Consider the following 27,480-nt stretch of genomic DNA (forward strand, 5'->3'; position numbering starts at 1 on the left):
AATCATGTGTTGATCACTGCAAGACCCTATCAAAGAATTCCCTTCACTTTGAGGAGTAGAGATTTCTTACAACTCAATTAATTCCCTATTGTTTGACTAGTTTGTAAGACCCATTGGGATTTTCACTTAAACTAGATGGTTATTATTTTCCTTAAGAGCCTTTTCTGGAAGATTCTGTCAAAAGTGTTTTAAAACCCCAGTAATCCTCCAATCAGTCATTCATAAATAGTCTTCTGTGGTTATCTGCCTCATAGAGTGAAATCTTGTCTTTAAAGTGCATTGTCATTGTGTTACGTCCATCCAATCACTTGTCTGTTACGATATCAAACTTAAATTAGCAGCGGTCATTGTTACCCAATGGAGCATTTACACTCATTTCCTGTACAACTCAAGTCATCTTCAAAACAAACTGACAGAAAAACAATGGTTATGTATGGGATCAAGAAATTACTTCTTCCCAAAATACCCTACCCTAATTCATAAGTACTTTAGACAGTTCATATAAAAGTAGTTAAAAAAATCTATTATTATTGTTGTTCTAGGAGACTATGCATCTACCTTTCAAAACACTCAGGGCCAAATTCTGCCCTCAGTTTACCACTTGGCAACCCTACTAATTTCACTCAGGTTATACAGATGTACATAAGGAGAAATTTGGCTTCAAGACCATTTTTATTATGGACTAGGAGACTCTGGCCATTCTGGCTCCTTGGGTTTTATAACTGAGCAGATTCAGTCCCGAAAAAGATGTCATCAGAGCAACGCCCATTTGTCTCACACCAGGAAACAAAAGTAATGTCTGGGAAATGACAAATTAAATATAAGATTAAAGTGTTAAAAAGGTTTCTTGTTTATATTTTTAAACCAGCCTTCAGTAAGGTGCTAGTGAGCTAAAAGCAAGGATACCCACACACGTTTTTAAAGCAATTTGTGATCCTTGTAGCGGAGGCATTATAGAAGTGCAAATTATTGTTATTTCTTTATTATTATTATAAAGTGCTACACGTGTGGATGGTCCTTTATGTCATACACATAGTTGAGCCAGATCATCTTCCCAAGCAATGGGATGTATTAGTCTGTCATGAATTGAGACAGAGAGAAAAAATGTGTGTGTGTGTGTGCGCGCCGGCTGGCTGCTTGCGGGCACGAGGGAGTTCTGAGGGGGGAGGTTGGATAGCCACAGATGGGGCCCGCTGTCCTTGTTGTGTAGCAGAGACACATCGCAACCCTGGGCACTCCCAGCAGCAGAACCTGCTGAGTCACGCTGAGCCAGGAGGCCCCACCTCTGCTGCGCCTGCCTCCGCTTGCGCGCGCGGGCTGGGCGTGGCCTTCCTACGCGCTCTGCGACGTGGGTATATAAGGCGGCGGCGGGGGCTGCAGTGTTCAGACCACGCAACCCAGACAGACCCGAGCTCCGGAGGTTCCTGCTTCAACAGTGTTTGGACGGAACCGCCGCCGCTCGGACCCCCTCCGACCCTTGTATCCTCTCGGCTCCCGTAGCAGCAGCAGCAGCAACAACAGCGGCGCCATGTCTTCGTCTCCATCCCAGGTGCGACAGAACTACAACCAGGACTGCGAGGCGGCCGTCAACCGCCAGATCAACTTGGAGCTCTACGCCTCCTACGTGTACCTCAGCATGGTGAGTGTCGGGCCGAGCCGAGGGGGGAGGCTGGGCCGGGCCGGGCCTCGCCTCCTACACGCACCTGACCGGGTCTTTTACATGCACCTCCCCATGAGGAGCGCCGGGGGGGGGCGGCGGCTGTTTCAGCGCCGCGGGGGGGGGGGGGCACGGTCCGGTCAGGTCAGTACCTCGGCACGGGGGGGCGATGGGCCGGGCCTCTACCAGGCACCTCAGCAGAGTGACGAGACACCGAGGGTTGAGGGGAGCCGGGGGGGGGGCAGGGCTGGGCGTTGCGGAGCCGCCCGCGCGCTCGCCTCCTTTGTTGCTCGGCGGGCGGGGCGGGCCCCGCGGGAGAGGGCGGGGGGGGGGGGGTGTCAGCCTTGCCGGGGGACTCGGCACCGAACGGGCCCCGGGGCGGAGCCGCGTGACGCAGCTGTTCCGGCCCAGTCCCGGAGCTGCCTGGCCCGCAGGGGAGGCGCCTCCTGGCAGAGCCGCGGCGGCGGGCGCGGCCCGTGTTTATCTGCGCGTTGCAGGCAGCGCCCCCTGAACTGCCCCGCGGGGCTGTTATCGGCGGCAGCCCGTCCTGGGGCTGGGGCTGGAGCAGGACCAGAGCCTGCTGGCGAGGCAACTACCGCCCCTGGGCTGGGTCCCTCGCCCTAGGGCTCTTCTTTCTGGGAGGGGGCTCCTCTTTGTAGGTACATTGTGACTCTCTTTATGTAAAGGGTTTTCTCCCTGCTGGTGAGGCCTAGTATTGAGCTTAAGATGGTAGAGCACAGCCCATAAATGTATATTTAACTCCTCAGTAATGGACTCTGACTCTCTGGTCAGAGATGCCCCTTGAGGTAAAGAGAACTTCAAACTACCTTTGATAGTAGATGGGAGTGTTTGGTGTACATCTGAGGTGCCATATGAATTGCCACAACAGCACTAGAAACTTTCAAGTATCTGCTAATCCAAGTATAATGATTCAGACTTGCTTGGCATTTGAAATAAGGAAAGAGCAGGGTTTTGTACATATTGCTCCCTTCAGTTGTGAATTGACCTCAACTAAGTAGGTGCCTACTGCTCTGTACAAACACTGTAAACAGCAATCCCTTGACCGAAAGAGCTCCCAAACGCTCACCTCTATTTGTTTGCAGTGGCATCAAAGTTCTGTTATATTAGTTTTTAGCTTAGCTTTATCACCTGCCCAGTGGCTTATAAAACTAATGTGGCTGTTGCAAGAAAAGTACATGTGCAGAGTGACCCTTAAAGAGCTTCTCAATCAGCTCTGAAGTAGATCAGACTCTGGTATTTTTCCAAATGTTCCAAATCTCGTCATATGTTCAGACTTCAAAAAGCACCAAAGTGTGGTTAAGAAGTTTAAAGAACAGAACATGCTTTTTAACATCTGACCTAGAGAAAACAAGATGTCAGACGAACATAGCACTAGGTCCTGTATAGAGCTCAAAACATAATCCAGTTTAGCAAAAAAAGATACTTTACAAACATGTTCCTTTCTCCAAAAGTGAGACCAGAACTTTCTGCAACTCTCCTTTTTCTTAGCCCCTTTTTTTAAAGCACAAAGAAACATCAGGCCAAAAATTTGTTGGCACAGAGCCGGCAGTCTCTGCATGGCTCTTCTGAAGCTGTGACATGTCCCAGCCGCTTCTAGGTGGAGGAACAGCCACAGGGGCTCGGTGTGCAGGCTCCGTGTGCTGCCTCCATCGTGAGCGCTGGCTCCTCAGCTCCCATTGGCTGGGAACCAATGGGAGCTGCGGGGGTGGTGCCTGTGGGTGGAGGCAGTGTGCGGAGCTGCCTGGCCGTGCCTCCTGCCTAGGAGCAGCAGGGACTTGTTGCCGCTTGCAGGGAGCTGCCCAGATCTGGCACCCCTAACTCCCTCCCTCCATTGGTAAGTAACTCTTACTTAGCCAGCATTTTTGACTGACTGGCACTTCCCGCATTCCCCCAGCTTGCCAGATAACAGATTTTACTGTAGTAGTGGTGTATAACACAATTCATATATGCTATCTCTTCAGTTTCTCTCCCTTTCTACTGTCAGATTTTTAAAGTATGGTGCTCAGAAGGGATACAGTTCAGCGTTGGGGGGGGGGGGGGGTTGTTGAACTATGACTGTATGTGGAGTTAGCAGAAATCTAATTGGCTTCATAATGCAGGTGACAGGGAGAGCAGGGGTGAAATGGCTGGGCATGTGTGTGCACAAGTCACTCTTAGGAGCACAGGTATCAAGGTGCAGTCTGCTACAGAGTGAAAGTTACTCCACACCCCAAAGCCTGTTAACTTGACAGAGCTACAGAGTGAAGGCAACAGTAGGAATAACAGAATTCAGTTGATTATTGAGATCTGCATTCACAGGCTCCCAGACTGAAGAAGTCTTGATTGTAGTATCTGAATTTTGTTTTCAGTCTTTCTATTTTGACCGGGATGATGTGGCTCTAAAGAACTTTGCCAAGTATTTCCTGCACCAGTCCCACGAGGAACGTGAGCATGCTGAAAAACTCATGAAGCTGCAGAACCAGAGAGGTGGTCGCATCTTTTTGCAGGACATCAAGGTTAGCAGCTGTGCTAAGGAGACCGCTCAAGGGCATGAAGTGTGGTATGGTAACTTCCTCTTCTAGTCTGCTCCCAGGCTGGAAGAGAGGGGCTATGGAAACCAGTATGGGCAAACTAGTCACTAGTAGTGTAACAGTAGGCACATAGATATTTTGTGTATTATAAATTTGTGAATAGGCACTGGGAAAAAAGTTGCAGGGTGGAGATGTGGTAAATGACCATCCATGATAGTTTGATACTGGTACTAGTTTCTCAGTATGTAAGTCTTTCCTGTGATACCACTACACATCTAGTCTAAGATGTATTTAGAGCTGGTTCTACACTGTACAAGAAATAACCACCTTCCCTGCTAGTCTCTTGCAGGTCATATCAACTAGAGCTCTCCCTCAGCCCAGCTTCTGTTTTGTCTTGCAAGTGATGTTAGTCCTCTTAGGCTTTGTCTTCACTACCCGCCGATCCGGCGGGTAGCAATCGGTTTTTCGGGGATCGACTTACCGCGTCTAGTGAAGACGCGGTAAAATCGATCCCTGATCGCTCTGCTGTCGACTCCGGAAATCCACCTCGGCAGGAGGCGGCAGCGGAGGCGGCGGCAGCGCGGCAGCGGTCGACTTTCCCGCGTCCTCACCGCTAGGTAAGCCGACCTAAAATACGCAACTTCAGCTACGGTATTCACGTAGCTGAAGTTGCGTATCTTAGGTCGGAACCCCGCTGCAGTGTAGACCTAGCCTTAGATTCATGGTTGCCAGGGAAACATGACTATTATGGTGTTTCCAATGGCATGCTATGCCTTCACTGCAGAATTCCATGGGAGCAGATTAGCTGAGTCTGTAATCAACATATCACTAAGCCAGTCTGGATAATTTTGTATCAGCCATGTGATATAGAAATGACTCTTTAGAGATTCAAAATTCTTAATTGTGAGTCTCAAATATAAAGTAAAAATAATAAAGGCATTCAGGAGAATCCTGCTAGAAGCAATTGAACTGTTCTGTTTGTCTCTACATATCCCCAGTGCTATAACAGGTGTCTTGAGCATCAGTCTGGTCAGAAGACTGCATGTGTTGCAAGGCCTTTCAGAACACCAGTAATTACTTAACACTGCTATCTTCACTTCCTAAATAAAATCGGGGGTCAGGAGCACTGGCTCTTGCATAACAAATATTCTGGTTCTCACTTCCTCACCCCTTCTTTTGGAGACCTGGGTTGGCTTAAAGCAGTGGATTATCTGGTTGAAGACCAGATTTCCCTGTAGTACTGAGCTGCTGGTGAGTCTTCTCATGATACTTAATTTTCAGGCTGCACACTAGGTCACTTTTGCCCATGTATAGAAGCTTCTTTTCTTGAAATCTGTTTGGAGCATCAATCCTCTAACTAGATAGTATCTAGGATCTACCTCTACCTAGATAGTAAAGCTGTCATCTGTACATAAGTGGCCTTATATTAGCAGCTGTCACTAATGTCAGACCTTCTCAAGAGACACCAATAAGATCACTTTGGAGAGATGCTTAGATAATGTGGTGCTAACAAACTTGGATAGATTTGGGACTCTTTAAAGAAGGTGAACACTACTGTAGTCTACGCAGAGTGTTTAGTACTACGCTGCTCTGAGGTTATATAGATTCTTGAACTGCACCTCCATACTGCCATTATGGCAAAAACGTTCCTAACCGTCTGGTAAGATGGACCATTGTTCAGAAAGGTAACTTGCTAAACTTAGACCTTCAAAGTCCAGTGTTTTGGTTCCAATGAGATTCTGTTGAACTGAGTGTTTGTTCTCGCTGCTGTGCGTGACCTCTGATGGCAGCTAAGTTGTGGTTGTGTGCTGTCTCTTTCCTATGTTAGAAACCAGATCGTGATGATTGGGAGAATGGGCTGACAGCAATGGAGTGTGCCTTGCACCTAGAAAAGAATGTGAACCAGTCACTCCTTGATCTGCACAAGCTTGCAACTGACAAAAATGACCCTCACGTAAGTGGAAGCTGAAGCTGTGATTGGAATGTGGTTATGCAAGCCTTTAACGATGGAGGGTTGTTTGCGGCGGGGGGGGGGGGGGGTCTAACCATGCAATCTCGGTAACACAAGCAGGGACTTCCCCCAAATCTGAGGAAGGGGTAGAATTCAGAGTGGAGCATCTTCCTTTGAAGGAGGGCAGCCTGCATCTTAGTCCTTTTACTACAGTTAATATAAACATCCACTCAGTCCTATGAAAAACATTGACCGAACTGATGGGTTGTTGAATTGGCTGATAAAGCACTGTGGTGTGCATGTGGGTGGCATTAGGCTGTCTTGCAATCCTTTTCTCCAGCTGTGTCTTGAGGGAGCTGGCTTGTTCAACAGCAGAGAACCTCTATCTGAACATATTTCTGGAAAGCTGACTGAAAATAATGCTTAGCTAGAGTGATAAGCATAACAAGCTCTTCGTTCATATCTCAGTAGCCTGGTGACTGGCTGTGGATTCATTCTGATTCTCCGCTTAATATGACTCTAATAGCTATCTAAGATTCCCATGAAGCTTTGGGCTGCTCTTATGCATGGGAGGTAAAAGTAGCTGTGAATCCTGAATTAATGTCTGAAAACCTGCAGGTCTCCTGTGAATACTACAACTTTATGGAGACTCCTCAAAGCTGGAAACTTAAACAGAATTTGGAGGGGAGTGGGAAGAGGTTGATGACTTGGTGATGCATGAACATGCATTATGAAAATCTTCTGAGATTCAACTGTAGAAATTCAGGGGCAGGCAACAAGATCAGGGGATTGAGTAAATGTACCTAGTTTTCTTAAATGGCTAAAGGCAACTTGAACACTTCCAAGTATTCAAAGGGTGTAAATAGTAAAGGTTAGAAATTTAAATACTACAAGCGGAGGCTTCCATAGCTAGAAATAATTGAAGGAATAAGAGACCGACTCTAGTATAGTCTTGGGCACTGGTGAAAGCTGCTTTGGAGTTGGTTGTGATATCCGTATAAAACATCCTGATTCCAAAAATGAAACTGGTATTTATCCAGTAAACACATAATCATTTCTGGTATCTAAGGGCTTTTGTGCACAGAGCTGTAATGTGGAGTACAGAGGTGTGATTACTAAAGTACACTGTATTGTGCATTAATTAGTCTGTGTAGACCTTGCTGCTGCACACTAAAGATCTTGTCTGAAACAGCACATGTTAAAGCAAGCTAGGGAACATTATAAAGATTACTGATTACAGTATATATTACTGTAACATGTATAATGCCATACTCATTAAGGTGTATATACAAAGAGCTCCAAAAACCTGGAAGCTTTAGACATACACAACTCCACTTACTAAAAAATAAACCCTAAAAATTAAATTAATAAACCCCTGGAAAACAGAAGCCCTATCAGTATACTACTGGGCACTGGGATGTGCCTATGTATAGGTGATCTGGGATCTTCCACTTTCAAATAATTTGAGATGTTTTGGTGTGTCTCTGGTAAAAGGCTTTTCTCCTTTGGTGGTTCTAGAGTATAACCCTGTCTCAAGGAGTTTGGGGAGGGGCAGTCCTTTTCTCCCCTTGGAAAGAATCATGTAGTATGAAATCAAACTCCCATGCCTAACAAACTGGCTTAGGAGGTAGTGCCCTGCCCCCTTCCAAATCATACTCTGGAAAGTGCTAGAACCCAAGATCCATTCTTTGATTCTGTCAAGACCTCCCCTTTGGCTGAATAAATAATACTGACATGAGTTAAAACTCTCTCTCTCTCTCTCTCTCCTTCCTTCTTTCAGTTGTGTGACTTCATTGAGACCCACTACCTGGATGAGCAGGTGAAGGCCATCAAACAACTGGGTGACCATGTGACCAACCTGCGCAAGATGGGGGCACCCAAATATGGAATGGCGGAGTACCTCTTTGACAAGCACACCCTCGGGGACAGTGACAATGAGAACTAAAGCCTCAGCATAGGCCACCCATGGGTTTCAGTAGGTCTCCTAGCTTGCCCAGCAGTGCGTGCATGCATGCATCTACTGTTTAGATAATGTCATCCTGTACCAAAAATCACACCTTTGTTTCTTTGTGTTTGTAACACCTTACATCCAATAAAGTGACTTGTTTCAAGTTTTTCATTTGCCTTGCACTGTAATATGGGAGTGAATCCTACATGTGGAGATTTCACAGCATATTCCTGACTTACTGTGGGATGACCATCTCAGAATGGGGGTCAGCTGTGTGAATACATTAGTGGGGGCACTGACTGTGCACTATTCCTTTGGGTTCACCACAGATCACAGCCTATGACTTAAGTTTACAATGTTAAGTAAGTAGGGGAGGTGTTCCCTACCACTAAGACCTACTGTAGGGATTAGTCCATAAGTATACATGCACTTGGTATATAGAGAAGGCTTAGCTAAAAATTACAGGGGGAAAGATAATCATAAAGGAAGTATCAAAGAAAAACAATCTCTGCTCTCCCACTCAAATGTTTGTGCCCTGAACTCTTTACAGATACCACCCCCAGAAGCTTTGAGAAACACCTTGCATTATTAGCTAGCTTCCTGTGCTGAAAAGGCATAGGGAAGAAAAGCTAGGCACTTGAGTAGAGAATGGAAGAATTGTAGACTAATATTCTTCAGCAGGAGGGTCTCAGGCTGCCTCCAAAGACAACCTTCTGCAGGGAAAGGAGTGCCTTGCTTACAGACAGCGCCCCCACCCCTCCCCCAAAGCCTGAAGCAAATACTTACCAGCAACTAAACACCACACAACAAAAACTCCAACCCAGGAACCAAACCCTGCTACAAACCCCAGTGCCAACTCTGTTCACACATCTATTCAAGGGGCACCATCATAGGACCTAACCACATCAGCCACACCTCCTGGGCCTTGTTCACCTGCATATCTAACAATGTGATATGTGCCAGCAATGCCCCTGTACATTGGCCAAACTGGACAGTCTCTACACAAAAGAATAAATAGACACAAATCTGACATCAGGAATCACAACATTCTAAAAAAAAAAAAAAAAAACTCTCTGGTAACTCAATAACACATCAAAATGGCAATTCTTCAACAAAAAAAACCTTAAAAGACAGACTCCACTGTGAAGCTGCAGATCTGGAATTAATTTGCAAACTAGATACATACAATATGATGGGGGCTAATTTAGCTACAATCAGTCAGGAAAAAGATCTTGGAGTCCTCTGAGATAGTTCTCTGAAGATGTCCATGCAGAGGCGGTCAAAAAAGCAAACAGGATGTTAGGAATCATTAAAAAGGGGATAGAGCATAAAACAATATATTATTGCTGTTATATAAATCAATGGTATGCCCACATCTCAAATACTGTGTACAGATGTGGTCTCATCTCAAAAAGGATGTACTGGCACTGGAAAGGGTTCAGAAAGGAGCAACTAAAATGATTAGGGGTTTGGAACAGGTCCTATTTGAGGAGGCTAGGACTCTTCAGCTTGGAAAAGAGACTAGGGGGATATGGTAGAGGTATATAAAATCATGAGTGATGTGGAGAAAGTGGATAAGGAAAAGTTATTTACTTATTCCCATAATACAAGAACTAGGAGTCATCAAATGAATTTAATAGGCAGCGCACAGTCAACTTGTGGAATTCCTTACCTGAGGAGGTTGTGAAGGCTAGGACTATAACAGCGTTTAAAAGAGAACTGGATAAATTCATGGTGGTTAAGTCCATTAATGGCTATTAGCCAGGATGGGTAAGGAATGGTGTCCCTAGCCTCTGTTTGTCAGAGGATGGAGATGGATGGCAGGAGAGAGATCACTTGATCATTGCCTGTTAGGTTCACTCCCTCTGGGGCACCTGGTATTGGCCACTGTCGGTAGATAGGATACTGGGCTAGATGGACCTTTGGTCTGACCTGGTACGGCCATTCTTATGTTCTGTTCTTAGATACCATTAGATTAGGCCTGAATAAAGACTGGGAGAGGTTGGGTCATTACAAAACCTAAACTTAGTTTCCCCAATACTAATTTCTCACTACTATTACTCACACCTCCTTGTCAACTGTTGGTAATGGGCCTCTCTCTTACCACTTCAAAAGTTATTTCTCCTCCATTGGTATCCTGTTGTTAATTGATTTATCTCATTAGACTGACTTAACAAATGTTAAAGCACCCCGCATCCTTTGATGTATTTATACCTGCTTCTGTATCTTTTATTTCATACATCTGATGAAGTGAGTTTTAGCCCATGAAAGCTTATGCCCAAATAAATTGGTTAGTCTCTAAGGTGCCACAAGGACTCCTTGTTTGTTTGGGGTTTTTTTGTTTTGCTGATACAGACTAACACGACTACCACTGAAACCTGTCGTCATACTTCAATTTAGTTTGGATGAAGGGCAAGCAAAGTCAGTGAAAGCTCCTGAGTCTTTGGGATATATAGGGGAAGGGGAAAACACAGTATCCTCTGGAACACCACCACCATTCAGTGTAAACTAAGGAACTGTGCATCGGGGCTGTGGATTCTGAAGCACAATTCTCTCCAAGTATGTACTGCAGAACAATAACTTCTAGAAAATTCATCAGCCCATCTTTACTGTAACTTGCAGTTCAAAGCTGTTCTGAATAACACCTAAAGCTTCTCAAAAGTATTGTGAGTGGTGTCTGAAATGCACCCATTTTGCTAGCTACAGAAAAAAGCTGTTGCAATAAAGGTGTGTGTGTGGGGGGGTGTCTTAAAATGGAAAACCTGCATGAACTAGATTTCTGTGCCTGGGGGCTGTGCTCTTTAGATAAGAGGCTTCTGTCTATTGCTTCTCTTAAAACAGGGCTATGGGCAGGAGAGAGCAGTCATCCCTAGCTTCTGTTCACTGATGTGGTTTCTTGAAACTGCAATGAGGAAGTGGAGCATTTGTTTCTTGTGTTTGACCTCGGCTTGTTTTCTTTGTCAGTGTGCTTTAGAATAGGATTCTGACTAAGCCATTTTTCCCTTCAGAATTTTTTTGAAATCTGCCATATAAACTACTTCCTTTTTTTTTTTTTTTTTTTTTAAGATGAGAGCTAACACACTGACTCAAAGCACTTGGATTAATGGGTGTGGGGAGGTAGAGAAGGGGCAAAGTACTTCAGGGGTGGAGGACTGTGTGAGCAATACTACAGCTTTATTATGCTCATCCCCTCTGATTCTAATCCTAGACACATTCAGCTACCTACAGTCTAATGAAATCATCTGCCCCTTGGCTAGTCAGTCCTTTCCTCCTCTCTTTCCTCCCCAAACTTTACCACATTTCTAATGTTTACATATATCCCCTGCACTTGTTATTGGGTCTCTTGTGGCAGACACCAGTAAGGCTGAGTGCTGGTGTGGTTTTGTAACATGGGTCAACATTCCAGGCATATTTAGGAAACAGACTTCTGATTTAATCTGTATCTGCACCCAAGTTGCCAAAATGCTGGTGTCCTATGTTGCTCCATTCTCAGGTACTTGCAATTTATGAAGAATTTTATAAAATCATTTTTTGCTTTAATTGTATAGGTATTCCCACAGGTGTGACACTGAAGTTCCATGAACTGTTCTTGTACACTCTAGTGCATGAGGTTCATTGCTAGTAAACTGGCCCTGGGAACAAGTTCATGCCATCATCCATCAGGTACTGAAGCCCCACCCTTTGGCAGTACATGGCTGGTATGGTTGTATTGCCTCTTTGTAGAAGCTTTATGCATCTTGAGCACCAATATCATTTGGTGTAAAGACACTGCAGTATCCTTAATAGGAGGGTATCTCAGCAGTCAGAAGGAATCAATTGGTCTCTTCATTTAGCTGTATCTATCCACTTCATCAGACACATTCTCACTGGCTTCCATGATCACCTCCATCAGCCCCACGTAGTCACCCTCTGCTAAGGAGATACCGGAGTCATTAGGTGAGGGACTCTCTGCTCTCCTCTGTTCCTCAGTGTGATGAGCACTAGCATTTCCATTTCCTGTCTCTCTTCCAGTCCCAGAAACCTCTATGGAAGCCTGTACTAGGGCACTAGATGCATCATCTGAGCTTGGACTAGGAACAGTGCCTGAGTTCCCTAAGCGTGACCTCTCCAGCACTGGGGATGTCACGGGGGTGAATGAAAAGAAGAGGGGCCCACTGCTACCAGGGGTTCTCATGCTGGGGGTATGAAAGTTGCTGGGATTATCTGAGTTTGGGGTGGCTGCTGGTGTCATGTTCTCCAGAGTTAGCCAGGGATGTCGGCGGCCTTTCAGACTCTTCAAGCTCTTGAAGCTGCCTTGTTTTTCATGGTCTGGGGACTCTGCTAGGAAGGAAAACTTGGGGCTTTCCGATACTATAGATTGAGGCCCTGGACTCCTAACAGGGGCAACCTCATTCGTTTTATTGTTTAACGTGTTATTCTCTCCTTCCTCTACTGTCACCACCAGGGAGTCTGGGGCTTTGTCTCGCTCTCCTGGCCAAACAAAAGTTTCCTTAACTGCAGAACCAAGGGAGCTCTGGCTTTTGTCCACATCACTAGCCCTGGAAGGTGACAGGTTGGCAAAGTTGTCTCTCATTGAAGTCGAACAGGCCACGATGCTGGAGAGAGCAGGGGGCTTCTTGCGTCCTGGGCGCCTGGATGGGAAGATCATAGGGATGGAGCTGATTGGTGTCTGTGGAGCACTATAAAAGCCAGGTCTCTCATAGAAGGGGGTTGACACGAAGGCATCAAACTCTCTCAGTTTTCTATCTTCATTGTCCCATTGCTCCTGTGAACTGGAGCCTGGGTGGGAGGAGTCTCCCCTTTGCTGATTGGCACTGCAGGGGCTTTCAGGTTTCCCTACATCCTGGTACAAGTAATGAGGGAAGGGGGACAAGGGGTCATTCCTCTTGCGTGGAAGGTTCATCCGGGAGGATGACCTGGAGAAACTCGGTGACTGGACCCCCAGCAGGCGGCCCAGATGTCCCAGCAGTGGCGTAGAGTGGTTTGCCTCCTCGTTCTCTTTAATTTGCTCCAGCGGCTGGAATTCCATCTCTTCTTTCTGCATGCTGGGGAGAGGCAAAACAGGCTGTTATGTACAGTGACTCTGCGAATTCTGGAAGGAATTTTCCTCCAGAGTGTGTTGAAAGGGACCTTGTTGAATGGACTTTTGCCTTCCACTAGAATAGTGAGTAGAGATCAGTGAAGATCAGGGGGGATGATTGCAGCACAGGGCAAGCACTGGCAAACTTCAGCCCCTGAAGTCTTCCTCTATATTGCTATGGGGAGCAGTATCAGGCACACAATTGTGGACACTCGTGTTGGAGATGGGCAGAGGCATCATTACACACAAAGGGATGCAAACACAAACGTGTTTTGACTGAGGAAGTCAAATCTCTCTCTCTCTCTGGGCTATATAGCCACAATCTCTTACCATGATTTCACATGCAAAAGAGAGGATTTGAGCAACACTGAACTCCAGAGGGGGGGCATTTGTGGCAGGGGAAGAACTGCTGCCTTCCTAGAAGAGCATTGGTAAAGTCCAGAGATAATTCAACACATTGTGGCCCTGGGCTGGGGTGTAAATCTGGCCTCCATTGATAATTTCATGTGGCAGGAAAGCTTCACTCACCTAATGTCAAAGGTCGAGCCAAGAAATGATGTCCGCTTATACTCAGCAGTGGCTGCGGTGTAGGGTGGTTGGGGGTAGGACTCGTTCCAGTACAGGTCCTTCTCCATGAGGGGCAGATCCTGGTGCATGTCATCCACAGCGAGAAGGGAGACCTGCAGGGGATGATGGGAATGTCAGACTCAAGGGGGTAAAATTATCATTCTGCATGGTGCAGTACCTTCATTTAAGAGAACAAATTCTCTTCCCCAAAGAGTTTGCAATCTGACTAGGCCCAGGAGTGGGGAAGGGATGCAACAGGAAAGCACCCAATGAATAAGCAGCTGGGTTTGGTACATGGATTGTTAGTTACTAGGGTTGTTCTTTATGTATACAAATTGGAATGAAGGGGAAAGTGAAGGAGTCACCATTTGGAATACAGAACGGTGTGTTTTAGGAGGGATTTGAAGGTGGAGTTTATTGCTTGGTCCCCAGTAGGATGGAGACTGTTCTAGGCCCAAGAAGCAGTGTGGAAAAGGCACAAGGTCATCGATGGGAGAAGGGGGTGCTGGGTTTGAGAAGGGGCAGGATTGGCACAGCACACGTACTAGTGGGAGAGCAGTGAGATATAGACAAGTCATATAAAGCCTTAAACATGAGCACAGGCCACCTGGGCTGGATAGAGAATGACACAGGAGGAGCATGAAGGGACACAGCCCCTCACGTACGTACGCCAGCCGTCATGCAACTGGAGCAGCATAAGCAGAAAGTCACATGCTCAGAAAGTCACATGGTCCTGTAGGGGCAGATCTTGTCCCATAATCTTCCATGCACGTGGGCTGGTTCCTCGGCTACTGAGAGAATGAGGAGCCGTGCTTCATCGCGCATACAGAAAGTGCTTTTTATCAAATCTCTGCTTACTCCTTCCCCTCCTTCTCCTTATTCTGACTCCTTTGTCTCCCCCCGATGCTCAGGGCCCTGCCCTAATGTTATGCTGTCTGCAGCGCAGAGAAGGAACCAGGGACGATAGAGAAGAGGTGCCACGTGAGCGCACCCCTGACCTCTCTCCTCGTGTTTGGAGACCTGGAGCTATGAGTCTACTCAGTCCTTGGGTGCTGCCCTATCACCGCTCTCATCTCTGAAGGCCCTGTTGTGTGGGATCAGGTCCCACTGTTACCTGCAGATTCCTGTCGATGAGCCAGTTGGTTTCAAAATCATCATCATCCTCTCCGAATGGGTTGATGAGCTGTTCAGCCACCTGCGCATTGAGAGCACATGGTAAGGGTTCAAATCCCCTTCCCGAGAGAGCGTCCTGCAGGGCCACTGGGACTCTGTGCCCCAGCACTAGGCCTGGGAAGCATATTTCAGCTACATTGCTTCTTGCAATGAGCAGCAGTGAGGGTGTTAAAAAGGGAAGATTAGCTGCCATGTGGCTTCTGGGACAGTTAGTACTAATGTGCGTTTGCTGTTTACTATGTTACACTCCATTAGCCTTGCAGCTGAGGAGGAGGAAGCCAGGCCTCCATCAGTCAGTCACTGCAACTCCTGGATTCAGCCAGAGGGGTGGCCACAGAGCAATTCTCCGCAGGGCCAATGAAGCCCACTGCCTCAGAGCTAGGGTGACCAGATGTCCCGATTTTATTGGGACAGTCCCGATTTTTGGGTTTTTTTCTTATATAGGCTCCTATTACCCCTCACCCCCTGTCCTGATTTTTCACACTTGCGGTCTTGTCACCCTACTCAGAGCACTCACCAGCTGGTCAGGCCCAAGTGATAGGTCCCTGGGCTTAGGATGTGAATCCAGATCTCCTGCAAGGAGGTGCACTTAGATACAGGGAAGTGCCCTCAGCCTCTGCTGGCCTAGACAGAGAAAGCTAAGCCCTGGGACTTGAATGTGGGCCTGTTGCATGGCAGCGCAGGGCCTGGATCACTCAGACAGTGGGATGTCCCCCAGAGTGATCTGAGAAACTCCTGCCTGGGTCTGGAATCAATTCCAGGCTTCCCATGTTGGGAAAAGGAGGCTCCCAAAAGGTCAGGGCATGTTTCCTTGGACTCACCTTTAACCAGCCAGCGTAGAAGAAGAACTGCAGGAGAGTGAAGACAGGCACAAAGAGATCCAGCTCATGGCCAGGATACCCCTTCGCTGGGTCCAAGAACTGCCGGCCAATCAGGCAGGCCAGGAAGAAGCTGTAAACGGCCACCGTGACCACCTGGGGAGGGGCAGGGGGATGCGGTCAGAAACAGATCTCAGTTCCTAGCTTGCTTTCCTTGCCATCCTTCCTCAGATTCCCCTCCGACCCCTCCAGACTACCGCAGACTGCTGAGGAGCTCTGCAGGACTGCTCACTCTGCGGCCTTTCTAAGACTGTGTTTAAGAAGGCAAAGTGGGGTGCTTCTCTGGATGGGCACTGCCCCAATCCACCTCCTCCCTCTCAGCAGGAAGGTGTCTTTCTGCTGCAGCCATTTTTAAATGTACCCCCCTCCCAAATTATTTCCCTGTTCCCTCAATGACCATGTAACTCTGGGGAAAAGCTAGACCCAGGGACAGCACTGCTAATGCTTTGCCCCCTCTACTGCACCTTCCACCTGCAAAGCACATGTCTTAGGGGCAGTGAAGCCTCACAACACCCCCATGAGGGCCAATGAGGAAATTAAGGCACAGAGAGGTTGTGTGACCTGCCCGAAGCTGCACAACAAATCAGGAGCAGAGCTGGGGAATCTGGTCTCCCTCTCCTGCCCCAGAAAACTTCCCTGAGTGCCCGATGTCTCAGCTAGGTGGCAAAGTGCTGTCTTCCCTACTGGAGCAATGGGACTGTTGGGCTACTGGTTCTTGGGCTGGTTCTCAGTTGAAACCAAGAGATATCAGTGTGGACCAAATGCTGGAGGTTGCTAGAATTCCCAGCAGGGTGGTACCTGCAGTATTGCCGACCCCAAACTTTCAAATATCATGAGTCTGGCTCCCGAAAATGATGGGATTGATTTAAAATGTGAGGGGGTTTTATACAGATCTAGTTTTAATTTGCCTTCTGGTTTCTCAGCCTCCAGGTTTCACTTGCGGGACATTTTCAAGCTTTTCTCTACAACCATGAGGGCTGGAAACTTTTTGTTTTTTAATGCAAGCTGAGATTCTCATGCAATCTCCTGATGCCAGAAGCTGGGGCTTTCTGAAGAAAAAAACCCCCAAATACTGCAAGACTTGTGAGTTGGCAACACTGCCGGGTGACCTGCAACCCTGCTCTGGACAAACCCCATGGCCTGTAGCAAAGCACCCAAGCCAGGATGGCAAAGCTTCAGGGGCACTTGTGAACATGTCTGGCTCACAATGCATGGGGAGTCGAGCCCTGGGTCAGGGGACTGTGGCTGGATATCACTGGCAGAACTCCCATTGCAGGCGACTGGAAGCAGAGAGAAACTGTTTCCATTATCATGACTGAGGAGCCTGCATGGGCAGACTCTTCCTCCTTGAGCGCTTGACTTTCCTCCCACCCAGGCAGTGCAGCCTCAGAAGGCTGGTCTTGCTTGGCATTCTGGCCCTGGATCCAAGGATCCATGGTGAATTAACCCCTGACCATGCCCCATTATTAGCTGAATCCCCACTCTGTACTCCTGTACAGTTCGCTGTTGTCTGTGGACGCCTAGACACCCCGAAGAGCTGACCGCTGTGTGGAGCTGACATTGCTAGCACAGGGCATTAGTGCACAGTGTGTGTGCGCATGAGGGTGTGAGCAGAGGCGGTGTAGCGCTGTGCCGTGCACTCCAGGAAAGCATCCTCTGGCCACCCGTAGTGACTGAGCTCCTGTGGAACAGCACTGTGACTAGCTGCGGCCTTGACATTCTCTTGCCTTTGATCCTGGTTTGCAGGAGAATCTGATCTGCACAGGGCTCTAAATAAATCCCCCACTAACCTTTGCAGCCATCCAGAACTGGAGTTGTTCCTCTTTCACAGCAGACCACACTAATGGGAGTGAGCATTGCCTAAGCAGCTGCATTATACAAGATGGGACTGGCGCCAAGCTGTCTATCCGGGGGTTGCTGCCAGAGAGCTATTGAACGGTTAGAGCACCTTGTGTCTAATGCAGATAAACAGCTTTCCCTGTCCACAGGGAGTGTAGATGGCACCTCCCACTCAGACCTGTGCTGCATTCTCCAGTACCCCTAGAGCAGTGTCTTCGGGGCTAAGGTACCAGCGTTGTTGAGTGGGGAGAAGCTGATGCATTTACAGGATGATGAGCAGGCATTGGAGGGGTGTATATGTAGGAGGTATACATGGGTGTGTGTCTGAAGTTCATTCATATCTATGGTGTGTGTGGGGACACACAGGTCACCCACCATAGGTTTGTCTATGGGTTGTCTGTCTGTGAATTGATGAGGAATGTGGGTGTGCATGCCTGGGATCCGTGCATGTGTGCTGGGATACTTGTGTTTGCTGCATAAGTCGGTGTTTATGCGTGTGGGTAAGTTTGTGTATGTAGGGTGTGCATTGGTGGGGTCCATGTGTGGCTTTGGGGTATATCTGGGGATCCATGTGTGGATATGAGGTATATCTGGGGGTCCATGTGTGTGTGGGGGGGTGTATGTGAAAAACCACATGTGTATTAAAGAGCCTTGCCTGTTTCCCAGCACATTGTGTCTCTGGTTGCAGTGATTTGCCTTGCAGAGGCCATTGGGTGGGGCAGTGGCTACAGAGGGCCTCCTGCACTCACCTGAGTGTAGACCAGCGGGATGCTGATCCAGTCATACCCATAGAGTCGCCCACACTGACTACGCAAGGTGTTTAGTTCCTGGAGTGGGGAACAACAGAGAAAAAGGAATGGCTCCCTTCCACAGAAAAGCTACCTCATACTAACACCCTCCCATGCTCCTTCCCCTCCAGACTGCTCCACCAAGGGGACCTTAACCCCACGCAGGGCACACCTCCCAGGTAGGGCAGGGAATTCACTTTCTATGGTCATTCACTCCTGGGCTTTGCCCATTCTTAAATATTGAACTTTCTGCCCTCCCCACCACCACACTGGAGCACCAGTGGGACCTCTGGCTTGTCCTGAAGGGACCCTTTCTCTACTGGAGTCAGGAGGGGATTCAGGGCCTGATTCTCCTCTCACACCGGTGCAAACTGGGAGTAACTCCTCTGGAGTCAATGGCATTACACCCTTGTAAAGCGGTGTGAGAGAAGAGCCACAGTCTCCTTGTCTAGAGTCCTGGGCTGTCTCACACAATTGCTGTGCTAGTGGACCCCACACTGTATTGGCCTAACTTCCCATTTTCTCCCCTCCATTGAGTGATAGATATGAGTGGGCACGTTTCCCATTGAAGTTAATGGAGTTACACCACGGATGTGATTGGTGTAGTCTCTAAGCCCCACCTCACCTTCCCTACTCCCCTGGGTGACCAGCAGCAAGTCCCTCTGCTCCACCCAGAGAGGAGGGCAGGGCTGGTTCGTTCTCAACATGCCCTCTGGCTGTCTCCAGAACTCACGTTCAGGATGCCCTGGAGCAGCACGCTATCCCGGATCCTGCCCTCGTTCCGCGCCTTCACAGCCAGGTTTGAGAACCACACGCAGGGGATCCAGAACTTGTTGTGGGGAGAGTTCAGGCTCTCAAACTTCTTGTGCTCTTCTGGGGTCATGAGGCCTAAATGGGCAAGAGGAGATGGGGGACGGAAGACAATAGAGAGCCTCCCCTTTCCAGTCTTTCCTTGACACATGAAAAACCCGCAGGCTCCTGTGGATGGGTGTTCACCTCACAAAGCAAATTGACCCACACATCAGGAGATCCCATGGTGTCAGGGAAGTTCTGCCACTCACAGGCTGGTCCAGTCTCTTGTGGAAACTCATGTGCCTGTCCCCCCATGTCTCTGGCCCTACAAATCATCAGGCCAGCTTTGGACCAAGGAGAGAGAGAGAGGATCCAGGTGCAGAGGCCTACCTAAGGCAGCAGAGCCTGACTAGAGTTCTGATTGTTTGGGGATTTTGCCTCTCACAAAGTTTTGGCAAGCACCTCTGAGCTCTCCACGGCGACACCACCTCCCATACCAGTTGTATTCCACGTTCCCTGTCTAGAGGTCAGCATTGCACATCCTGGACTTGTCCTAAGAGTTCTCTCAGTGTGGAAAATCAGTCAGTGTTCAAAGGGCCAGGCTCCCACTCTCTGTCTGACAGAGAGGGGCTCATTCCTGCTGCCACATCCCTTGTGCATCTGATCTGGCAGCTCTTTACACCTATGTTGCACTCCGTGGCCCAGATTCCTGGGTCTGAGCGAGCGGTGATCAGTGCAGGAGCAGAGGGGAGAAGGGAGAAAGCTGTAAGCCATCTTTCTGCTCTCCTGGTCTTTGGCCAAACCAGTCCTGGCATGATTTTGAATAGGTCTAAGTAGTTCTAAGTTAGGCAAGCTGGAGTAGTTCCAAAGGGCAGGATATCTGTGGGGTAGGTGCCATCTAGAGGCAGGGTATTTGGAGGCAATTACCCTAAGAGGGCAGGTTACTTCCAGGGTAATTACCCAGAAGGGGCAGAGTATTGATAGGATGGGCACATGGGTCAGAGTATTTCCAGTGAAAGCATCTGTAAGCACCAGGTATTGCATGAGATGTTTAGAACAGAGGAGCAGGATATTTACAGGGTCGGTGCCATGTAATTACAAAGTCCTCTGGAGCAGACTGCAATTATCCTGTGTACCTAGTGAAGCCTGTGTAGGCCTCAGAGCACTCATGCCCTGAAACCTGGCGTCCTCCCTCCTTGTTCTCAATGCTGGGGCTCACTGTTGCTTTGTAAGAAGAGGCTTTTATGGAAACCCACTGGGGACAAATGTGCGATGCATTAGCTCTAGAATGTGTCATTCACGTCCGGCAGTCATGCCTTTTGAAGAGGAATAATAGATGTCCCACCCACGAAGCACCCCCATAAAAATATTGAACACATCCGACACAACTAAATGACCCTCGCAACACCCCTGATAAGAACTATTATCATTCCTTTTGGTAAATAGGGGGAATTGTAGATGGGGGAAACGGAGGCACAAGACAGCTGTGGCTTGCTCAAGGTCACACAGTCAGTATGAGAACTAAAACAACCAAATTGCTGGCTTCCAAACTGCTGCTCAGAACACACCTCTGACCACGAATCCTATCTGGTCGAGGTCATTATCAACAAAAGGCCTTTAAAAAGATGAAATCTATGACCACATCATTGCTGTCTGGGTTACCTGCATCTAAGCGGCTGTCAGAATTCTCTTTGCTATGAGCTGCTCTATGTTTGAAGTAAACCTGATGTTCATGGTGCTGATTTTCTGACTGACAAAGACAAACCATATTTAACAAAACCAGAGACAACAAGGTGAAAAAGTAGAAAGTTGAATGAAAAGCAATGACCTTCAATGACCACCAGAGAGCGCAACAATCCAAGAAACAGGTCAGGAATGCATATGAGACTTGCTGATATGAAGAGACTCAACTTTTATTTGCCTTTATGTGCTTCTTTCATCTGTGTTATTTTCTTAATGTGTACTCCCTCCTTCCCCTCCAACAGTATATAATTTGTCAGTAGCCACCACCCCCAAGAGCATAACTTACAATGCGTAATCATGCACAACAATTACTGATCATGGGCAAAATCCACTCCAGTGCAGGAGGCCTGTTCAAGCCCCACCACTTAGACTCATGCCGAAGGCTCAAGTAGTGCAGAGGACTCTGCTGGCCCTTTGCAGTGGGGGGAGCATTTCACCATGTCAGCGCAGCTCATGAGCAAACCTACAATAACAACGTGTCAAGGGGAGCAAGAATGGAAGCCATCCTGTTCTTCCCAGTGACCCTACAGAAACAAACCAGAGCCTGCCACTACATCTTTCTGATGAACCCTGCGATAAAGAGCAAGTGTATACAACCCGGTGTCCTCAGGAACAGCCCTGCAATAACAAATCAGTGTACACAACCCCAAACCTGCAATAACCAACGTGTGTGTGTGCTCACAGTAGAGGAAAAATTAATTGTGATCAGAAACTAGCCTTCAATTGCACTATTTCGAAGCTCAAACAACAGGAAAAAACATGACTGGCTAGGTCGATCTCAAAGATGCATTCTCTCCTTGGTAGCAGTAGTGAGGGGGTTAATGACTTAGGGCTCAAGCCTGAGTAATTCCTGGTTGTGCTGGGAATCCTCAGTTCCCCAGAAATCCCAGTGGTAGGTGCTCAGCACCTGCAGCAGTCACTTAGCACTTTACAGGATTGTGTCCATAATGCTCATTGCCTGGCCCCTGCGCTTCTTGTTTGGGACAGATAGATTCGTTTGGATTTCACGGCTTGTCCCCCTAGCCCTGGTCTCCTGAGCCACGAGGATTCCAGTGGGTATCTCTGTATCTCGAGGTCATGCAGTTGTTTCCACCACACCTCGACCCAGCCAGCCCTCCCAGGACTGTAGCAGCCTCTGGCTTAGGCTTAGCAACTGCGCTAGAGATGGAGAGGGCACCTACCTGCTCGCACGATGTGCTCCGTGCTGGGGAAGCGCTTGTAGACGGCGGTGCTGACAGAGCGGAGGATCAGCACACTGCAAAGGTTGCTGTAGCGCATCAGGGTGCGCCGCAGGAGGCGCCCATACTCGTCCTGTCCATCCACATTACTGGAGACCAGGTTCATGATGCGGTCGGGCCATGGGATGCTCTCGTACTGACCCCACCAGCGAGATACCACTAGGGCCACGTAGAAACCTAGGGCGGAATTGGCCTAATTAGTCCACCCAGATACCTGTCAGATACAGCAGGGTCTGCGGGGGAGGAGTGGCTAGCTATGTCCCCAGTGCATCCCAATGGCCGGCAGAGCAGTGTCTGGATAGGAAGGGGAAGCACCATCCCACTCCCCAGCCCCACACTCCTTACCCAGCACGAAGGACACAGGGATCAGCTCAGCATAGTTGTTGCAATACAGAGCCAGCTTCTCAAACATCAGCCTTTGGCTTGCATTCAGGATCAGCCTGTAAAGGAAACCCAGAGGCACATTCTCACTATCAGCCTCACAGAAGAGACTTCACCCTTTCCAGCCCTGCGTGGATCGGAGTCCATGAGCAAAGCCAATGAAACCACTGCGCTCTCTGACCGAGGAGACGTTCCATGGGAAACACCTTGCTTGTCAACCCAGGAGATGTGTCCAAGGGAGCTCCACTCTGTTTTACCCAGGGGACGCACCACATGAAACATATTGCCATCCCATCTAGGAGATGTCTGTGCTAAAGGAAATGACCCAGTGGCCAACTCAGGCGATACTTCCTGGCCTGCTGTGAGGCAAACTTGCAACCAAACTAGGGCTGCTGGCTCAGGTGCTGCAGTGAGTGAGTCAGCCCTCAGGCATACAGTAGCAACCTATCACCAAGCAGAGACTGCGTCAGATGACCCCAGGCTCAGGTATTTCCACAACCCCAGCAGAGCTGCAGAGCAGATCAGTCTGAGTAATGGTGCTACCCAGCCAGGAGCCCTCCTGCTGCCTCGCAGTGCACCAGACTCCAGCTGCAGCCCCAGTCCTGCCTGAGCCCTGTCCTTGCCCTGCAGTAGCCTCACTCCAGCCGTGTCACTGACCTGCTCCAACCTTTCTTCTGCCTTTGGATCTCCCCCCAACCCTTGGACTCTGACTATCCGGTTTCTACCTTTAGCGCATGTCTGGACTCCGGCTTTGGTATCAGCTGGTCTTGTCTCTGGACTCTGACCACCCAGCTTCGATCTCTGGCCTGCACCTGGACTCTGGCTATGGTTCCGATCCTGGCTACAGACTCTGATTTTGGTTTTGACTCCAGCCTGCCTGCAGATCTTGATTCCAGGACCACGCTTGGCTCAGGCCAACTCTATGCCTAGCTGTGACCCAGGCTGCAGCCACTAGGCCTGACTATCGGAAGCAATGCCTGACACCTGCTGTCTGACTCTATGGGCAATACACAAATGTCCAACCCAGGAGAGGCGTAGTGGCCAATACAGAGCTGTTGTACGATACCAGAAATGTACCATTGAACTGGATTTAGCACCACGGTGGATTTAAATTAATTGTAATCTCTATTCTGATGCCTGTCATTCAGACTCTAATAGTAGCAAACTGGGAAGGAGCTGCTTCTGCCTTTATACAGAGCTGCTTTCCTGCCTCAGCCTCAGTGCCACCTAGATACACCTTAGCTCAGCTGTGTGAGCTGAGTGACTTTCCCTCCAAGAAACTGAGGAGTCACAGAACACATGACCCCCACACCAGACTCTACGACAAACTAGTAGCCCCAATCATTCTGTCTGCTCCATAAGAGACACCAGAGGAAATGCCACGCTGTGCAATCTAAGGGATCTCTTCCCAAAAGCACCCTTCCAGGGGTTATCCTCTGTATCTCCACTACCTAAGCCCAGAGAAACCATCTTCCTGAGGGATGGGGATGACCCCTGTATATGCACATCCAGTTTATCTGCATTCATTTAACCATAATCTGCTCTTTTCTGGAAGGACAAATATCCATCATACATAGCTTACTTTCCCTCCACGGAGAAGCCATGCTTCTTCTAAGGAGAAGGGTCACCCTGTGTATATTTCACTAGTAACCTGGGAGAAACTCTAACCCCACTGATAAGGAAAAGCTGTCAGCTAGTAAACTCTGTTGGAACAGTGAGGAAAGAGCTTTCCTCTCTTCACGTCTCAGTAGATCCAGGGAGCAAGTCTCCGCTGTTCTTGGGAAATGGAACCTCTGCAATGCACCATCACTGACACTGCTTCACAAAGCTAGGACCTGTACTGAACATTTCTTGCCCAGTTCCTTTTCCCCAGTAGCCAGTATCAATGTCCCCAAACCCACACTGCCTGAATAATGGGCAGAACCTGGATGGGTCTCTCAGGGCTCAGGTGAAAAAGGAAACTTACCTGTAAGTGAGGCTGATGCTGAAGTAGAGAGTGATGAAGATGAAGAACTCACAGTAGAGGAGTTTGTAGATACTCCCTTTCCATCGGAGCAGGAGCTGCGAGAAGGTGCCCAGGCGGGCATCAGCTACTCGATTTGTGTATGTCACAGTCATCACAGAGCCTGTGAGGAACAAAACATGGAGACACTGAGGCCATCAGGAAACCTGCTAAAGGGGTGGAAGGAGGCTGAGGTACAGCAAGGGGTACCCGTGACTGAGCTAGTAAGGACACTGTCCAGAAATAGTGACACCAGGAGTCCATCCCAGCTGTGCACAGAAACTCAGGTTCTTCTCTTCCTGGGGCCACCCCAAAGTCCATTTCAGGTAGGCCCAGAAATCCAATTCAGAGAATCATGCCACGGCCCGTTTATCAAAAGCAAACACAGTCCAGAACATCAGGAAGTAGTGAGGCTGGCCCATATGTGCTAGATGGAACTGGGCCTATTGAATTTCCTATGGTTTAGGTTGGAGCTGAGCCCTGGTACTTTAATGAAACATCTGGACTGGTAGCCTCTGGCTGTGGAAGACTCAGAAGGACATATCTCTACTTTCCCTGATTTACCATTATCTCTCTATCTATCTCGGTGTTTATACCATGCCCATCACCTCAGTATCTGGGTTCCTGTAGAACTTGTGGATTTGCTGTCTCAGGAAAGACGAATCTTGCTAAAATACACCATGTTTCTCATAGTTTTTTCTAAGGAATCCTCAAAGGATCCACTGCAAAAAGCCTAGATCAGACTGGTCTTGTATAAAAGATCCATATCCAGCAACCTAACCCATAACAGCTGCCTTCTATAGCAGAACAAACTTTGTTGCAAGCAAGAAGTTTGGCCAGTGTCCCAGGGAAAGCAGAGGGCATTGTTGCTGTAGGGGAAGCTGATGGTGTGTCCAAGTCTCTTTGAAGGGAGTGCTCAGGCCTTTTTCTCTGATAAATTCTTCCACTTGTAACTGGGACAGTTACCAGTATAATCCAAGCTGCTGCAGGGAGGGGGAAGGATTTGCCAGCTTTACCCTTCCTTCCTTCTCAGGACAATGCTTTGCAAAGGTCGCTTTGTGTTGGGATTGGTATTTGACTCTTGCCATTCCCAGCCATTGAACTGAGGCTCAGGAACAGGAAAGGGGCTCTGTCTTTACTGTTACTTCAGTGCTCCTGGAAGATGCTGCATGGACAGCCCTGAGCATGGCCAATGGCAGTGCTAGATGCCCCTCCCAAAGCGCCTCTGTAGGGGCACGAAGGAAGCACAATCTCCATTCAGTCCTTGGTCCCTCTTCAGACGTAGCTGACAAGGGGGCAGATTTGAGCCAGTTGTAATGATGGATTTTGATCTGTTCTCTGAGATCTGGGCTGGGAGCACTAACTCACGTCACATGAAAACAATGAGGAGTCCTTGTGGCACCTTAGAGACTAACAAATTTATCTGATGAAGTGGATTTTAGATCACAAAAGCTTATGCCCAAATAAATTTGTTAGTCTCTAAAGTGTCACAAGGACTCCTCATTGTTTTTGCTGATACAGACTAACACAGATACCTGTCACGTCACATAGACCTCAAAGCAGCCACGCGGTGGTATCAATATTCAGCCACTATCTGACCTGGGCTAGGTTTATACTGTGACCTAGTAGCAAAATGCTTCCTATTCACTACCAATTCCTTGAGCTCTGTAGTGCCCCTTGGATGGGTGGCAGAACCAGCTTAAAGTATCTGAAGGCAGGAATGAGAGAGAAAGGGTCACACCTGCTGCTCCGGCAGAGACAAAGTGACTGGGACACAGACCTAGAGCCTGAGTGATTGGCAGCTGTGGTTGGAGGGGAAAAGATCTGAAAGCAGACTCCAGAGAAGTGGTGTACAGCCCCTGGGAATGTGTGTAAAGGTGGAAAAAGAGAAGACAGGGTAAAGGGAAGAAAAAGAAAGAAAGAAGGTTCTGAGGGGAGAGTGAAAGGTAGATAAGACAGAATGAGAATGGGGAAGAAGGAGAGAGGTAAAGGTGGAGACAGGAGACAGGAGACCGAAACAGGGAAGGGATAGGTGTGTGGAGAAGGGGAGGGTGAGAAGAGAGAGGAAGAGGGAGGGGAAGATGAGGGGAGGCAGTTTGTTAAGAAATGTTTTAAATCAGGCTTGGGCACATCTCCAGGAGATAGTTTAAACAGATCAGAGAACAGCAAAGTGTGTTGATCCCACCCGCAAATGAATGCTCTGACTTGAATTGCGGCTCTTTGATGAGTGCAAGTGGTGGAGGGTGGGGGTGAGTGGCAGTGGTCCTGGCTGCGGTGTGGAAGGAAGAAGCCATCCACATCTTCTTGCCCCTCCTGTTCCATTCATGTCAGCTTTGGGGAGTCCTCCTCCTCCAGTGTGGCTTGTCCATGGAGAAAGTGTAAAGGCTGGGAAGGCAATGGAAAGCTTCCTGTGGTTGAATTCTCCTCATACTGTAGGTTTCCTAGCCTCTTGGGTTGTGGACCCCTTCTTTGAAGGATTGCCCTTCCTTGCAGTTACGTCAGTGCTTGCAGTTTCTCAACATCATGGTTTACAGCTTTCCGGTGTTTATTTTATTAGACATTTCACTCTGCAGTTCTGCTGGGGGAGGTTTCAAATCAAGACATCTCTGGAGTATGTTCCAAAGCAGAGGAGAACTGGCCCCTTGTTGGCAGCCTCAGCAGAAGGCTGAGGCCTTCGGTCCATTGACTTCAAAGGGCAGTGGATCAGGCCCTAGAAATGGTCCCTGCTGCCCAGAGCTGCTGCTCAGACAACTTTCCCCAGCACTAAGTACATTTAGGAAAGATTCCCCTTGACTTCAGTGGGCTTTACATCTGGGGAATTAAGGACAAATGAGAACAATGACCGGGCAGGGGAGAAAAGTGCTCATCCCCCCAGGTGAAGGGCAGTACTGGCAACAGCACAGTATCTGTCC

General features: G+C 48.4%; 2 protein-coding genes across 2 annotated transcripts; one reads left to right on the top strand and one right to left on the bottom strand.

The window, feature by feature from the left end:
* Nucleotides 1–1,351: 1,351 nt before the first annotated feature.
* FTH1 (ferritin heavy chain 1) lies at nucleotides 1,352–8,254 on the top strand. The gene is made up of 4 exons (XM_065403660.1): nucleotides 1,352–1,639; nucleotides 4,027–4,173; nucleotides 6,017–6,142; nucleotides 7,920–8,254. The coding sequence occupies exons 1-4, from the start codon at nucleotides 1,529–1,531 to the stop codon at nucleotides 8,082–8,084; spliced, it is 549 nt and encodes a 182-aa protein (XP_065259732.1). The 5' UTR covers nucleotides 1,352–1,528; the 3' UTR covers nucleotides 8,085–8,254.
* A 3,662-nt stretch (nucleotides 8,255–11,916) lies between these two features.
* On the bottom strand, nucleotides 11,917–24,684 carry BEST1 (bestrophin 1). Its single transcript, XM_065403659.1, has 9 exons — nucleotides 24,533–24,684; nucleotides 22,531–22,625; nucleotides 22,129–22,362; nucleotides 19,146–19,300; nucleotides 18,374–18,451; nucleotides 15,729–15,881; nucleotides 14,849–14,929; nucleotides 13,696–13,847; nucleotides 11,917–13,132 (listed from the first exon to the last, which is right to left on the bottom strand). The coding sequence occupies exons 1-9, from the start codon at nucleotides 24,682–24,684 to the stop codon at nucleotides 11,917–11,919; spliced, it is 2,316 nt and encodes a 771-aa protein (XP_065259731.1).
* Nucleotides 24,685–27,480: the final 2,796 nt, after the last annotated feature.

This window comes from Emys orbicularis, chromosome 4 (genome assembly GCF_028017835.1).
Source record: "Emys orbicularis isolate rEmyOrb1 chromosome 4, rEmyOrb1.hap1, whole genome shotgun sequence".
NCBI lineage: Eukaryota > Metazoa > Chordata > Testudines > Emydidae > Emys > Emys orbicularis.

Excerpts from the sequence above, each read along its gene's own strand:
- FTH1 (XM_065403660.1), top strand. The coding sequence starts at position 1,529 with ATGTCTTCGTCTCCATCCCAGGTGCGACAGAACTACAACCAGGACTGC. Across the intron at positions 1,640-4,026 it reads CCTACGTGTACCTCAGCATG|TCTTTCTATTTTGACCGGGA; the intron begins GTGAGTGTCGGG and ends TTTTGTTTTCAG. Across the intron at positions 6,143-7,919 it reads CTGACAAAAATGACCCTCAC|TTGTGTGACTTCATTGAGAC; the intron begins GTAAGTGGAAGC and ends TCCTTCTTTCAG.
- BEST1 (XM_065403659.1), bottom strand. The coding sequence starts at position 24,684 with ATGACTGTGACATACACAAATCGAGTAGCTGATGCCCGCCTGGGCACC. Across the intron at positions 18,452-19,145 it reads TGCTCCAGGGCATCCTGAAC|GAACTAAACACCTTGCGTAG; the intron begins GTGAGTTCTGGA and ends TCCCCACTCCAG. Across the intron at positions 13,133-13,695 it reads GGCTCGACCTTTGACATTAG|CATGCAGAAAGAAGAGATGG; the intron begins GTGAGTGAAGCT and ends GCCTCTCCCCAG.